Source organism: Portunus trituberculatus, chromosome 34, assembly GCF_017591435.1.
Source record: "Portunus trituberculatus isolate SZX2019 chromosome 34, ASM1759143v1, whole genome shotgun sequence".
Classification (NCBI taxonomy): Eukaryota; Metazoa; Arthropoda; class Malacostraca; order Decapoda; family Portunidae; genus Portunus; species Portunus trituberculatus.
The window spans coordinates 7,961,817-7,976,816 of record NC_059288.1 but is presented as its reverse complement, the minus strand read 5'-3'; the positions used below and the strand labels follow the sequence as shown (position 1 = coordinate 7,976,816).

Genomic DNA, 15,000 nt, shown 5'->3' with positions numbered 1-15,000 from the left:
AACAATGCAAGATATATGAAAAAAAAGCAAAAATAACATTAACTTGCTTTATTCGAGCATCACAATGTATATATACTACAACATATTCAGTTTGGAAGTATTACGTGCCTGACTTGAGGTGCGGAGTGGTGCAAGCGTGGCAGCGCCGCAGACCGGGAATTCCCTGAAAAGCCAACACCTAGACGTTCTTGAGCTTCTTGGTAAAATGGTGAGACAATAGCCGTATGGGACTCCCGCTTGAGGGGAACCTGACTGCTCTGGAGGGGATAGAGCTTCTCAAAACTTTTTTTTTATTTTCATTGATGTTTTTATGTGGGATGGACAGCTGGCCAACGACAACAAAATATGGAAAAATAAAGGCCTAATATGTTGCCAGTTCCCTAAATGACATAAGAGTTAGCCAAAATATTTAATCCCTTCAGCACCATATAATAATAATAATAATAATAATAATAATAATAATAATAATGAGTATAAAACTAAACGAAATACAGCAATAGAAAGAAAAAATGAAAGACTTTCAAGGCCACTTTAACTCACAAGGCACCAAGCTATAGAATCACCAAACAGTAAGCAGAATGAATACGCAAACGTGTCCTGGTGCTGAAGGGGTTTGAACACACAACAAGCACTACACAAAGCTGCCTGGTGACCTGGTGATCCGCCCAAAGCAACTGACACACTGCCTTGAATTAAACGACCTTCAGTGGCAGTGTGATACATTAAGAACACACACTTCGCTGGCTGGACAGAGGGAAGACAAGCGACACACACACACACACACACACACTACTACTACTACTACTACTACTACTACTACTACTACTACTACTACCACTACTACTACTACTACTACTACTACTACTACTACTACTTATCATGAACAGAACCAATAAAAATCTTATCTTAGGACACCTTTCTTAATGAGGTGAGAAACGATAAGGCAAACACACTCTCTTTCTCTCTCTCTCTCTCTCTCTCTACATTTTTTTTTTTTTCTCCTCCTCCTCCTCCTCCTCCTCCTCCTCCTCCTCCTCCTCCTCCTTCTCCTCCTCCTCCTCTTCTATGGCAATCGTTATCACTCCCTTAAGAATTATTTGATTACATAGTTTGATAAGAAAGTCAACCTAAATAAGGACACTCACTATATTACTACTGTCTCGGCTCTCCACGGTAAGGCACACGCTCTCTCTCTCTCTCTCTCTCTCTCTCTCTCTCTCTCTCTCTCTCTCTCTCTCTCTGCTGAATTTCAAGATTGTCTATGTGTTTTTCTTTTCTTTTTGTGTTAAAACTTGAAATGAAAGGCAAGAAGGAATGAAGGTGAAAAAAATGTTATGATGTGTGTGTGTGTGTGTGTGTGTGTGTTTTAGGGTGGAAATTATTCTAACTTCCTCTAACAAGGTAATAATAAGGTTCTCTCTCTCTCTCTCTCTCTCTCTCTCTCTCTCTCTCTCTCTCTCTCTCTCTCTCTCTGTTGCTGATGGTGATTCTGTTCCTGTTGTTCTTCTTTTCTTCATCCTCCTCTTCCCTTTCCTCTTGTCTCCTCCTCTTCTTCATCTTCACAATCTTCACCATCTTCATTATACTCATCTCCACATCATTTACTCTCTCTCATTCATATTCTAGCCTTTTCGTTCCTTCATCACCATCATCACCATCACCACCACCACCACCACCACCACCACCATTACCTTGTACCATTGTTGCAGGTGAAGGAAAAAAGTTAAAAGAAGATAAAAAAAAGAAGAGGAGAAGAGAGTGGTGGTTATCATGGGGGCGTATTACACAAAGGCTGACCAAGGCAAGACACTGCTTCTGTTATTTTGACGCTATTATTATTGTTACTATTATTATTATTATTATTATTATTATTATTATTATTATTATTATTATTATTATTATTGTTATTATTGTTATTTCAGAAGAGGATGGCGTTTCTCCGGTGACTGTTGAGTAAGTAAGCTAATTATTAGTGAAGCTTAATTGATAAAAAAGAAAAAGAATACACACACACACACACACACACACACACACACACACACACACACACACACACACACACACACACACACAAGCCATGAATTTGTAGAGAGCACAGTGACCTGACCTCAGCATCACCTCCCCCCCCCGCAGGTCAGGCAAGACTTCACGGAGCAGGTCATGTATGGTCAGCATCCTCAGCGAGAGTCTCCGCGTACAGAATGACCTCACCCTCTCCATCCACCAGGTCAGTCTGCGTTGGGTTAGGGTCAAGAGAGGCTGAATTTTAACCCCTTCAGTACCTTGACGTGTTTCCATATTCCCTCTGCTTACTATCTGGAGAGTTTTTACAGCTTTAGAAACTCATGTGGGGATTACAATAGTGGAGACTGTGGCCATTATCTTCTGGTTTAAAAACATGTCAAACTATCTTAAAATGGCCTAAAGATCATGAGTTTCTATATTAATTCTGCTTACTATATGGTGATTTTATACAGCTTCAGAAACTCATGTCGTGTATTGAAATAGTGAAGACTGTGGCTATTAATCTTCTGACCTCCATAGACCCTTCCTAATGTCAATAAAATGGCCTAATCGTACACAAATCTCAAGGTAAAAAAGTGTCCCAGTACTGAAGGGGTTAAGATGAATTATAAGGCAAGATCGAGAAAAACACAAATTAATTAGTTTTTTTTTTTTTTATCATTCTCAACAAATTTCCAGGTTTTTTTTCTAGTATAATTTCGTCATAATAATGGAAATAGGTAGATGTTTTCGTTCAGGGACTGCCACGTGTAGGCCTAAAGGTTTCTTGAAACTTCCTTTATATGATTCTGGTCAACTCTAGAAGTCCCTGCCTGACTTTCTTCTTCCTTTCACCACTATTCTGTCCACCAGTACTCTCAATCCTTCATACCTTTCTCTGACACACTCTGGAACTCCCTGCCAGCTTCTGTACTTCCAACTTCCTATGACTCAAATTCATTCAAGAGAGAAGTTTCAAGACATTTATCCCTTAGGCTCTCTCACTGCAAGGAACTGACAACTAAGTAGGCCTTTATTCATTTATTTATTTTTATTTAACCTTTACGCTGCTCTTGGCCAGCTTTCCCCCTCTTATATGAAAAAATTGTTCCCCGTTGCGTCTCAGCTGGCGGAACAAGGCAACACCGAGGCACTGGAACTGAAGCTTCGAGGCGGCGAGGATGTGAACCAAACAGATGAGGAGCAAATGTCCGCCTTGCACCACGCCGCCCGCCTTGCCCAGCTCCCCGCCGCCCGCCTCCTCCTACGTCACCACGCCCATGTTGACCAGCCCGGACCCGATGCCCGCACGCCCCTTCACTACGCCGCCAGGTGAGAGAGAGAGAGAGAGAGAGAGAGAGAGAGAGAGAGAGAGAGAGAGAGAGAGTTTTATTTGTGATCTTGATATATCTGATTTATAGTAATATTTTTATAAGTTCTATCATTTCTTTCCTCACCTTTAGCAGTATTTAATGTCATCACCATCATCATCACCATCATCATCACCACTGAAGCCTCAACACACATCACTTTTAACAAACATTTTACTATTTCGTTCCTGTAACTCATCACCACTATCACTACCACCACCACCACCATCATCATCACCACTGAAGCCTCAACACACATCACTTTCAGTAAACATTTCATTCTTTCCTTCCTGTAACTCATCACCACCACGATCACCACCACCACTACCATCAACAAAGTCATCACCATCACTCCACACACACACATCACTTAACTAACATATAATTCTCATTCTACCACCACCACCACCACCACCACCACCACCACCACCACCATCAGCACGCACCACTAGTCTTTGAGTCACCCTGCCTTCCTTCACCTGCCTGTCTCTTCATCACACTAATAGCCCTGACACCTTCCCTGCTTCTCTCTTGCCTCCCTTTGTTTTGTTTGTGATGTCCTTGTTCTTGTTCCCTCCCTTGCTTATTCTCTTCTTCCAGCGCTCGAGTTTCCTTCCTTACCTAACACTCAGCTTCATCAGATTACTCCCTTCGCTTATTGCATGCTATTTAAGTGCCTTCCTCGCCGCTCCCTCGACTCATACACATTATTTGTAGGTGCCGCGCTAAGCTGAGAGCGGACACACCCATTGAGGCTCTTGTGGATGTGACTGAGACTGATGGTAATACTGGTAAGTGTGTTGGTGAGTGTTCCTCTCTCTCTCTCTCTCTCTCTCTCTCTCTCTCTCTCTGTGTGTGTGTGTTGATGTTGTTTTTGTTTTTGTTGTTGTTGTTATTTTCTCACCCCTTCTGTTTCTTTCTTCCTCCTCTTCTTCATCTTTGTAATTTTCATATATTCATTAACGTCATTCTCTCTCTCTCTCTCTCTCTCTCTCTCTCTCCGGTAATAATATAGAAACAGACTATATGAATATTTCTTATGCGCTTATTCTATTTTCTCATTCGCTTACCTCTCAAAATTCAGACTCTCGTTTCCTTTAAGGGTATTTTTACGTTCCTAGTGACAGATCAACAAGATTCCTACGTTGTTGGCGGGAGAAGCAGTCTAGGGAACACAGCTAATCATCTCTGTGGCCGTCGATAACAGTGGTGGAGGGAGAGCAAGGCCTTTCTCTACACTCGCTCTGGTCCCATTCGTTATCCAAAGGGAGATAAAAATGGTCAATTTCTACTTGTTTTCCTCTCACTGGGCTGAAAATAAAGAACAGGTAGCTGCTCCTTTGGGGAGTGTTTTCCGCCCCGCTCTCCTCTCGACGGCCACACACACACACACACACACACACACACACACACACACACACACACACACACACACACTCTCTCTCTCTCTCTCTCTCTCTCTCTCTCTCTCTCTCTCTCTGGCTTCTTTGTCTTCTGAACTGAGCGTGGTAGGTGTCTCTTAGAAACCTTGACAGTGAATTCTGGGAAATATGGAGGCGTGAGATGGTGTAAGATATTTCTACAGGCTGACCTCAGAGTAGCAGGGTCTTTTTTTTTGCCTTTTTTTTTTATCTCTTTTTCTTCTTTTTCTCTACTTCTCTATTCTTTTTTCTTATCACTTTCGTTCTTGGTTTCTCTTTCCGTTTTCTGTCTTTCCTTTCAATTCTGCTTTTCTTCTTTTCTCTTTCCATTTTTCTATCTTTCTTTTTCATTATCTTTTTCTTCTTTTTCTTTCTATATTTCTCCTTTCATTATCTTTTTTCTTCTTTTCTCTTTCCATTTTTCTATCTTTCTTTTTTCATTATCTTTTTCTTCTCTTTTCTTTCCATTTCACATTCTATCTTTCTCCTTTCATTATCTTTTTCTTTTTAATTTTCCATTTTATTTTCTTTCTCTTTCCATTAATTTTTGTCTTCTTTTTCTCTTTCCTTTATACTCTCCATCTTTCTCTCTCCATTACCTTGTCTTCTCCTCTCTTTCCTTCTCACTACTTTTCATCTTTTCGTTTTCTTTATAATGCAAATCCTTCAATCTTCCCTCCCTTTCCTTTTTCCTCCAATTTTCCTTTCTTTTTACAGCACTGGATGGTGTGACAAGGGGTCGTTAACTAGATACCTTACCTCTACACACCTTGGCGACCATAGCTTGCCTTTCTCTCCATGTCATTTGCAATATACACTGTCCTCTTTCACCTCCTATTGTTCTTCCTGTTTCACCTATATACCCCCTTTCGTATTCATCTTGCCTTGTTATCTGGTATTCTTCATAAGCTAAGGTCCATCTCTCATTGCCTCTTCTCTCATAATCATTTTTTTCCATCTCCTGTTGCTCTTTCTGGCTCACCTATGTACTTCTCTCTTGGTGTTCCTCTTGCCTTGTTGCCTGGGATTCTTCGTAAGTTAAGGTGTGTTTTTCAATGCCACACCTCTCTATTTCATTTCCATCTCCTCTTGCTCTCCCTGTATCATCTGTGTACTTCTTCCTTTTGTCTTCCTCTCGTTTTTCTTGCTGGGACGCTATTTCAATACTGGGACATATTTATATCTTGATTTTTTTTTTTCGAGCGATTAGACGATTTTATTTGCATTAGAAAGGGTCTATGGAGGTCAAAAGATTAATGGCCACAGTCTTCACTATTCTAATCCCAATTTATGTTTTCTGAAGCTGTACTGTACAAAATCACCAAATAGTGCATTACTGAAGAGATTAAGCTGAAGTCCTTTATCTTTCTTATCTCTGGCTTATAATGATACGAGACAAGATTGAATGGCGGGTAAAAACTGCCACTACAAATCCTTAACCTTGACAAGCTATACAGGTAAAGTGTGTCACCTGTAAAGAGAACCACGTTGAAAAATTGAAAAGACTCCCCTCCCCCCTGTCATTAAAAGCATAGAAAACGAGGGACAGGTTTCTATTATTTTCTCGTTTTATTTCTGTACAAAGTTCTCTTTATTTATGTCCCCCTTTGATCCTTTTGAGCGTCGTCTTAGAAAATTCCTTCGTAATTAATTATGAAAGGAGGGAAGGGGAAAGAGAGGGGAAAAACTGGGAATAAATACGAGGTAGTTTTTTCCGATGTTCCCCTTTGTTATATTAATTCAAGTAAGGAGTGAGGCAAGAGGGAAAAAGTATGTAAGAAAAGTGAGCAGGAGAAATAAAAAAGAAAACAGTAGTAATAGAATAGTAGTAGTAGTAGTAGTAGTAGTAGTAGTAGTAGAAAAGATTATTTGTTATTTTAATCCAAGAAAGGAGTGAGGGAAAAGGAAAAAATATATAAGAAAAATGAGGAGAAGAAGTAGCAGAAAAAACAATATCAGCATTTGGTTAGTAGTATTAATATTGTGGAAGTAGAGAAGGCCTTTTACTATTCAAATCCAAGTAAAGAGTGACACAAGATAGGAAAAAAAATAGCAGTAGTAGATTAGTAGTAGTAATAGTAGTAGTAGTAGGATGAGAAGAAAGAATAGAAAGAGAAAGAGGTAGAAGAAAAAATAAAAGAAACAAAAAAAATAAAGACCACACCATTACTTCAACAGCAAACGTGAAGAAGAAGAAGAAGGAGGAAGAAGAAGAAGAAGACAGGATGCCATTAATGATGACTTTGGAGAGGGAGAAGAAGAGGAAGAAGAAGGAAGCGGAGGAGGCGATGAAGGAAGAGGTGAAGGAGGAGGAAAGGGACATATCGATGATCCTCCTCCTTCACTGCCATTGTGCTGACGTTAATGCAAAGGACAAATATGGACAAACTCCTTTACACTTCGCTGCCATGACAGGGAATCTGGAAGGAGCGAAGGACCTCGTGAAGATTTGTAAGGCTGATGTGGAGGTGAGGAAGGAAGGAAGAGGGAAGGAAGAAACAAGAAGGAAAGAAGGAAGGAAGGAGGATAGGGAGAGAAGGAAGGAAGAAAGAAAAGAAGGAAGGGTGATTAGATGATAGAGAGGTAAGGAAGGAAGGAAGAATGGAAGGAGAGAAGGCAGAAAGATAGGAAGGAAAAAAGGAAGGAAAAGGTGATAAGATGATTGGGAGAGAAGAAGGAAGAGAGAGTGATAAGAGAGAGAGAATGAAAAAAAGAAGGAAGGAATGAAAGGTGGTAGGAAGATGGGAGGTAAGGAAGAAAGGCAGGAAGGAAGGAAGGATGGAAAGAAGGAAGGGTAATAGGATGACTGGAAGAGAAGGAAGGAAAGAAAGAAAGAATGAAGGTTGATAGAATAATAAAAGAGATAAAGAAAGAAGGAAGGAAGAAAGGAAAGGATGCAAGGCTGATCTGGAGGTTAGGAAGGGATAAATACAGGAAGGAAGGAAGGAAGGAAAGAAGGAAGGAAGGAAGTCTAAAAAACAAAAATAAGCTCAAAATTTCATCTTCTCCCAGAGTTTTTAACAGATTTCAATTATGTTTGTTATCCATGAAAGAGACTCATAATTATTTTTTCATGTAAGAGAGGCCAAGGGAAGCGAAATATAAAAAAAAAAGGCCCACTCAGTCACCAGTCCCTTTAATGAGCTGAAAGAATTAGCCAAAGGAAAGGGAAAAATGTCTTGAAACCTTGAATGGGGTCAAATCATAGGAAGTTGGAAGTACAAACACAGGCAGGGAGTTCCAGAGTTTACCAGAGAAAGGAATGAAAGACTGAGAGTAGAACAAAAGTCGAGATAATATCAAAATTTGTGTTAAAGATATAATAGATATGAAGAAAGTATTATTAGGGTTCTGGTGGCAGGATAACAAAACTTCTACGTTATCAAGAGGGGAGGCAGTCTTGATAACTCGGCTAATCATCTCTGTGACCTTGACAATACTTTTGGTGGGAGTGGAAAGCATTCTAGCCTCTTCAGTACTGGGACGCATTTCTTACCATGAGTGTTTCGTTTGATTGGACCACTTTATTGACATTAGCAAGGGTCTATGGAGGTCAGGGGATTAATGGCTAGAGTCTTCACTATTTTAATCCCCGACATGAGTTTCTGAATGTATAAAATCGCCACATAGTAAGCACAATCTCTCGTGGTGAGAATGGAAAGCATTTTAGTTAATATAGAATCCAAAATCGTTCTACTCCTGCATCGTCTCCTTCAGATCGAGGACTCGCTGGAGATGACGCCCCTGATCGTGGCCGCTACTCATGGGTATCTGGAGGTGTCGCGGCTCTCCTGCAGGACGCCATGGCTAATCTACGACAGGCTGACTCCTCCAAACAGACAGCCCTGCACCGCGCCGCCAAGGGAGGACATCTGGTGAGCAGACTTTCACCTACTATTTGTTTCATTTATTCATTTATTTTTCTTTTTAGTCCATTCAGTACAGGGACGCATTTTATTCATATCTTATTCATATTTCATTCATGTGTTTTATCTGTTATTATTGTTTTCATTTATTCATTTATTGTTTTAGTCCCTTCAGTACTGGGACGCATTTCATTCATATTTTATTAACAATTTAATTTACTCATATTGTATTCATATTCTATTCATATTCATATGTATTATCTATTATTTTTTTCATTTATTTATATGTTTATTTTTCAACCCTTTCAGTATCGCGACACATTTTGTTAACATTTTATTCGCATTTTATTCACGTGTTTTATCTTTTATTTATTCATGTTTTGTTTATTTTTTCATTTGTTCATGTGTTTATTTTCTTAATCCCTTCAGTACTGGAACGCATTTTCACCATGAGGTTTGTGTATGTATGATGAGACGATTTCACTTACATTGGGAAGGGTCTATGGAGGGCAGAAGCTTAATGACCACTGTCTTCACTATTTTAATCCCCCACATGAGTTTCTGAAACTGTATAAAATCACCAAATAGTCACCAGAATGAATATGAAAACGTGTCTACTGAAGGGGTTAAAAGGTGTTCTGGTTTAGGGGCTGCAAAAAAGTGTTCATAGTTCACTTTCCAACTGTTTCTGTGTGTCACGTCCTCAGGAGGTGGTACGGCTGCTGCTGGAGGGCCGAGACTCCATGAAGCAGTTCAAAATGTTTCTAAACGCTAAGGATCGAAAGAGGAAGACAGCGCTATACCACGCCTGCAGCAACGGCCACCTTGAGGTACACACACCACCACTTGACTCCTTGCCAATCCTGGACATATTATTTCTCAGTAGCAACGCTGAAACCTTCACCTGGAGTGTGACTGCCAGGTGTTGCTGCTGATGAATTATATGGCCAGGATTGGCAATGAGTGGAATGGTGAAGTGTGTGCCATGCCTTAGTTGACCTGCTTCTCTTGTCTTGACCTGTATTAACCTGAACTGACTTAAACTTAGAAAACAACCATTACAAATAACGCATGACAAACAAGCCTGCTTCATTGTATAAAGACAACAAGGGAAAAAGAAATCACATCAATACACACCAAACAGTAAATCAAATTAATAAGAAAGACTGTCAGTACATTTTGACACGCCGCCTCACTTCCAGGTGGTGCGAGAGCTGCTGGAGGCTGGCGCTGACGTGGCCGCAGATACCTCTAAACTGGCCACGCCTCTGCACGCCGCCGCCTCTGTAGGGAACGTGGAGGTGATGAAGGCGCTACTGGAGGTAAGGAGGAACAGGAAGAGGAGGTGGAGGAGGGAGAAAAGGAGGAGGAGGAAGAGGAGGAGGTATAGATAGAAAAAAAGCGAAAATCAGGAAAATGAGATAGAGATAGAAGTGGAAAGAAAAGGAAGAGAAAGTGAAAGAGGAGAAAGAGAGAAAAAAAGAGGGAGGAGTAAGAGGAGGAAGAAGAAGAGGAGGAGGGAGGTACAAATGAAAAAAAAACAAAGAAAGTGGAAAGAAAAGGAAGAGAAAGGAAAAGACAGTGAGAAAGAGAAAGAAGAGAGAGGAAGAGGAGGAGGAGGAGGAGGAGAGCTTATCAGTACGTGTAGATTTGTATATTCATGAGTATGTCTCTTATGCAATTATTCGTCTGCATATTTCCATTTTTCTCTTTGTTCTTCTATCTTTGTGTCCTTCCTTTCATCTCTTTGTCTTCCCTTCCTCTTTATACACCATTTCTTAACCTCCTTTTTATTCCTTCCTTCTTTTATCTTCCCTTTCGTCAACATTCATTTTACTTTTTCTTTTCTCTTTTATTCTCTTCTTTTGCTCCTTTTTTTTTTTTTTGTTCTTTACTCATCCATTCCTTAGTTTCTTCCTTCAACACTATTTACCTTCTTTATCTAACCCTTTCCTTCACTTATTTCATGTTATTTCAATGTTCCAACCTTCCCTATCTCTCTCTTGCCTCTATCCTTTATTTCTTCTGATTTCTTTTGTTTTTTTATTCATCCATTCCTTAGTTTTCTTCTTCAACTCTATTTCCCTTCCTTACCTAACACTCTGCTTCATTTAGTTCTTCCCTTCCTTCTCCCTTTTTGTCTTCCCTTCCCTTTATATACTCCTTCCCTTTATTAGTTTCTCCTTTCAACACTCTAAATCCCTTCCTTACCTAACACTCGGCTTCATTAAACTGTTCTCTTCAATTATTACATGCTATTTGAATGCCTTACCCAACCTTTCCTATCTCTTCCATTCAATAAACTAACCTGTAAGAAACACTGCTACATTTCCTTTACCTTCTGTTTCTACTCCTTCTTCTTCCAGCACAAGGCTCCAGTGGATGTTGCGGATCTTTACCAGCGGACACCTCTCATGTACGCGGCAGCAGGGAATCACGCAGCGGCCATCAAGCTCTTAGTCCAGCGCGGCGCAGCGAAAGACCAGCTCGATCTGTGAGTGTGACCATGCAAGGGGTGTGGAGAGGGGACAATGAGCTACAGAGGAACTAAATTGGTGGAAATGAGAGGTGGAGAGAGGAAAGGAGATTGAAATATAAGTGTGGGAATTAAGAGGAGGATAAAATGGTAGATGGAGGTAAGAGGGAAGAAAAAGAGGAGTTAGAAAGGAGTTTAGAGGATTGAAATGGAAGATGGAGAAAAGAAAAGACGAATTAGAAAGAAATTAAGAAGGTGGGAATGAAAGGTGGAGAAAGGAAGGAAAATGAATATGTGGGTATGAGAGAGTTAAAAGGAGGATAGAAAAGGGAGGTGGAGAAAAAGAAAAGAGGAAATAGAAACAGTTTAGAGAATAGGAAAGGAAAGTGGAGCGAAAAAAGAGGAATTTGAAAGTTTAGAGGATTGAAAAGGGAGATGGAGAGAGAAAGGCAGATTAAAATGTGGATGTGAGAGGACTGAAAGAAGGATAGAAATTAGAGATTGAGAAAAAAAAAGAGGAATTTGAAAGGAGTTTAGAGGAGAGAAAAGGAAGGTGGAGAAAGGAAAAGAGATGGAAATGTTGGTGTGAGAGTTGAAAGGAGGATAAAAATGGGAGATAAGGAAAAGAAAAGAAGAATCAGGAATTTAGAAGAAAGAAAAGAGAGGCGGAGGAAAGAAGAGAGGAATTAGAAAGAAATGTTAGAGAAAACGAAGAAATTTAAGTGTGTGATATGAGTTTACAGAAAAAAAAAATAAGAATGGAATGTGGAGAGAGAAGAGAAATTAAAAAGAATATTGAAGAAAGGAAGAGAAATGAGTATGAGAGAGTTTTAATAAAGCAATATATAACTTTCCTTCTCTCTCTCTCTCTCTCTCTCTCTCTCTCTCTCTCTCTCTCTCTCTCTCTCTCCACTACTATCTCCCTCTTTCTCCCTCCGTCAGGCAGCACAGCACGGCCCTGTTGGTGGCTGCCTACGGGGGCCACGCTGCTGCCCTCAGGATGCTGCTGTCCCTCGGCGCTGATCTGTGTGCTGACGACAGACTGGCCAGGACCGCAGTGTTCCTCAGCGCTCAGCAGGGAAAGATGGAGGCGCTCAAGGTGAAAAAGAGGGAGTTTTGCTTCCTTCCTTCATTTATTCATTCATTCTTTACTTTTCTTTTTTTTCTTTCTTCCTTTCTTTATTTATTCATTCATTTATTCCTTTCTTTCTGTCTTTCTTTCTTCCTTTCTTCCTTCCTTCCTTCATTCATTCCTTTCTCTCTTCCTTCCTTTTCTTCTTCATCCCTCTCAATTTCATCATCTCTCTTATTTCCACAAGCTAAGAACGAATAATATTTTTTCTCCCCCTTCATCACGCACACACAATTAACTTCTTTTTCTCCACCTACGCAAGACAAGACTAGCTTCTCCTCTTTTCTGCCCTTCACTGCCTTAGAAGGAACAATCTTTCTCTCTCTTCACATACACATAACTAACTTTACCTCTCTTCCCTCCATTAATTAAAGAATTATTTTTCTCCTCTTCTTCATGAACACATAATTAATTTCTCTTTTCTATCTGCTCCTACCTACCTATTTTCTTCTCTCCAGTAACCATGAAGGAGTTATTTTTCTCTCTTCTTCACTTATACACGACTAACTTCACCTCTCTTCCCTCCATTAACTAATAAGGACCAATCTTTTTCTCTCTAACTAAAAGTACACACAGACCAGAACTAGCATAACATTCACCAGATTTCAAAAACCTAAAAATTCTAAAAAGAAACAAAGTAACTATGCGATCCACAAAAAGTTATGAAAATCTTTAAACTCCAAAATTAAAACAGACAACTATACATTACAAGCATAAACCATACACACAACACTAAATGACAGCCACACACCTAACTTCACCTCACATCCCGCCACTGGTAAGCCATAATTCTTCTCCCCTTCACACAACGCTAATCTCTCCTCCCTTTCCTTTCGTGCAGGTTCTACTAAGCACAGGGCGTGGTAAGGAGCTTCTAGACGCCACAGATTGCTACGGCTTCCCGCCCCTCCACGCCGCAGTGCTCTCAGGCTCCAAGGGCGTGGTGGAGTTGCTGGTGAGGGCCGGGGCGCAGGTGGACAGAAGGAATGAGGAACAGGATACGATTCTCCATCTAGCGGCGAGGAAAGGATTCACTGGGTAGGATGTGGTGTTAGATCCTTTTATTTATTTATTTTTATTTTATTTCTTACTTTATTTTTTTTTTATTTTGTCTTATTTATTTATCTTTTTATTGTGTGTGTGTGTGTGTGTGTGTGTGTGTGTGTGTGTGTGTGTGTGTGTGTGTGTGTGTGTGTGTGTGTTTCTTTTCCGAGTGTTTGATCATTTTCATAGTTAGTGTTGCAGAGAGAGAGAGAGAGAGAGAGAGAGAGAGAGAGAGAGAGAGAGAGAGAGCTGAATAAGTAACAAGGCATTTCGCGGTTAAACAAAATAAAGTAATTTAATTTTTTTTTTTTTTTGTCCTTTTCATCATTTCTTCTCTTCTTCCTTTTCACTTTTCGACGTCAGAATCAAATGTACTTTCCAGGTTTTTGTATTGAAATTGTCTTAACTCTCGTTTCCTCCTCCTCCTCCTCCTCCTCCTCCTCCTCCTCCTCCTCCTCTTCTTCTTCTTCTTCTTCTTCTTCTTGTTGTTCTTCTTCTTCCTGGTCCTCCTCCTCCTCCTCCTCCTCCTCCTTATCCTCTTCCTCTTCTTCCTTCCTTTCCTCGTTTTCCTACTCCCCCTTTCCCTCCTCCTCTTTCCTTCTTTCTTCTTCTTCTTTTTCTTCTTCTTCTTCTTCCTCCTCCTCCTCCTCCTCCTCCTCCTCCTCCTCCTCCTCCTCCTTCTCCTCCTCCTCTTCAAATACCATCCTCTCACCACCACCACCACCACCACCACTACCTCCTCCTCCTCCTACAGCCTGCTCACTGACCTCATCCCACGCTGCCGAACTCTCCTGAATTCAGAAAACGGGGATCTGGATACACCCTTACACGAGGCGGCGCGATTGGGGCACGAGGGAGCGGTGGCGGTGCTGCTGGGAGAGGGCTCTGATGTCACTGCTACCAACTCCTCCTCCTCCACGCCCCTCCACCTGGCCGCCTCTCAGGGCCACGTGTCAGTCTGCTCAATGCTTTTAGACGCCTCTGCTTCCATGGATGTGTTTAATAAGGTGGGAGAGGGAGGGAGAGGGAAGGGGTGAGATGGAGAGGGGGAGAGAGAGAGAGAGAGAGAGAGAGAGAGAGAGAGAGAGAGAGAGAGAGAGAGAGAGAGAGAGAGAGAGAGAGAGAGAGAGAGAGAATATATCCATTAAACTGCCAGTCTTTTAAAATAGAACGTATTTTGGGAGAGTATAGATAATTTTACTCTCTCTCTCTCTCTCTCTCTCTCTCTCTCTCTCTCTCTCTCTCTCAATCTCCTTTATCTCCCTCTATCCTCCTCCTTCACCTCCTTCACCGCCTTCTGCAGGACCACAAGACGCCGCTGCTGGTGGGCGTGGCGGCGGGGCGTGTGGCGGTGGTCCGGCTACTCCTGGGGCGCGGCGCTTCCCTGGCCACGGAGGATGACAGTCAACAGAACGCTCTCCAGTTAGCGGCGATGGCAGGGGACAGGTGAGGGAGTGACTGACTGACTGATTGACTGATTGACTGACTGACTGATTGACTGGATGATTGATTAACTAACTGACTGACTGACTGACTGACTGGATAACTGACTGACTGACTGATTACCTAATTGACTGGCCTTCACCTTCGTATTCTATCCTTCCTCTTCTTCCTTTGCATTCAATCCTTTCTTTCTTTCTCCTTTCTCATCCTATCTTTCCTCTCCTCCCTTCGCCTCCTATCCCTT

The 15,000-nt window shown here is 41.2% G+C and overlaps 1 protein-coding gene across 1 annotated transcript in view; it reads left to right on the top strand.

Moving 5' to 3' along the window:
- The first annotated feature begins 1,926 nt into the window (after positions 1-1,926).
- LOC123512743 (transient receptor potential cation channel subfamily A member 1 homolog) overlaps positions 1,927-15,000 on the top strand; it is a 23,343-nt gene continuing 10,269 nt past the window's right edge. Inside the window, 14 exon segments of the mRNA XM_045269310.1 lie at positions 1,927-1,953; positions 2,134-2,227; positions 3,131-3,336; positions 4,092-4,165; positions 6,974-7,263; positions 8,513-8,579; positions 8,582-8,670; positions 9,369-9,491; positions 9,864-9,983; positions 11,028-11,155; positions 12,080-12,236; positions 13,111-13,307; positions 14,068-14,320; positions 14,617-14,759. Of these exon segments, the coding sequence (XP_045125245.1) occupies positions 2,165-2,227; positions 3,131-3,336; positions 4,092-4,165; positions 6,974-7,263; positions 8,513-8,579; positions 8,582-8,670; positions 9,369-9,491; positions 9,864-9,983; positions 11,028-11,155; positions 12,080-12,236; positions 13,111-13,307; positions 14,068-14,320; positions 14,617-14,759 (1,910 nt within the window). The 5' untranslated portion in view covers positions 1,927-1,953; positions 2,134-2,164.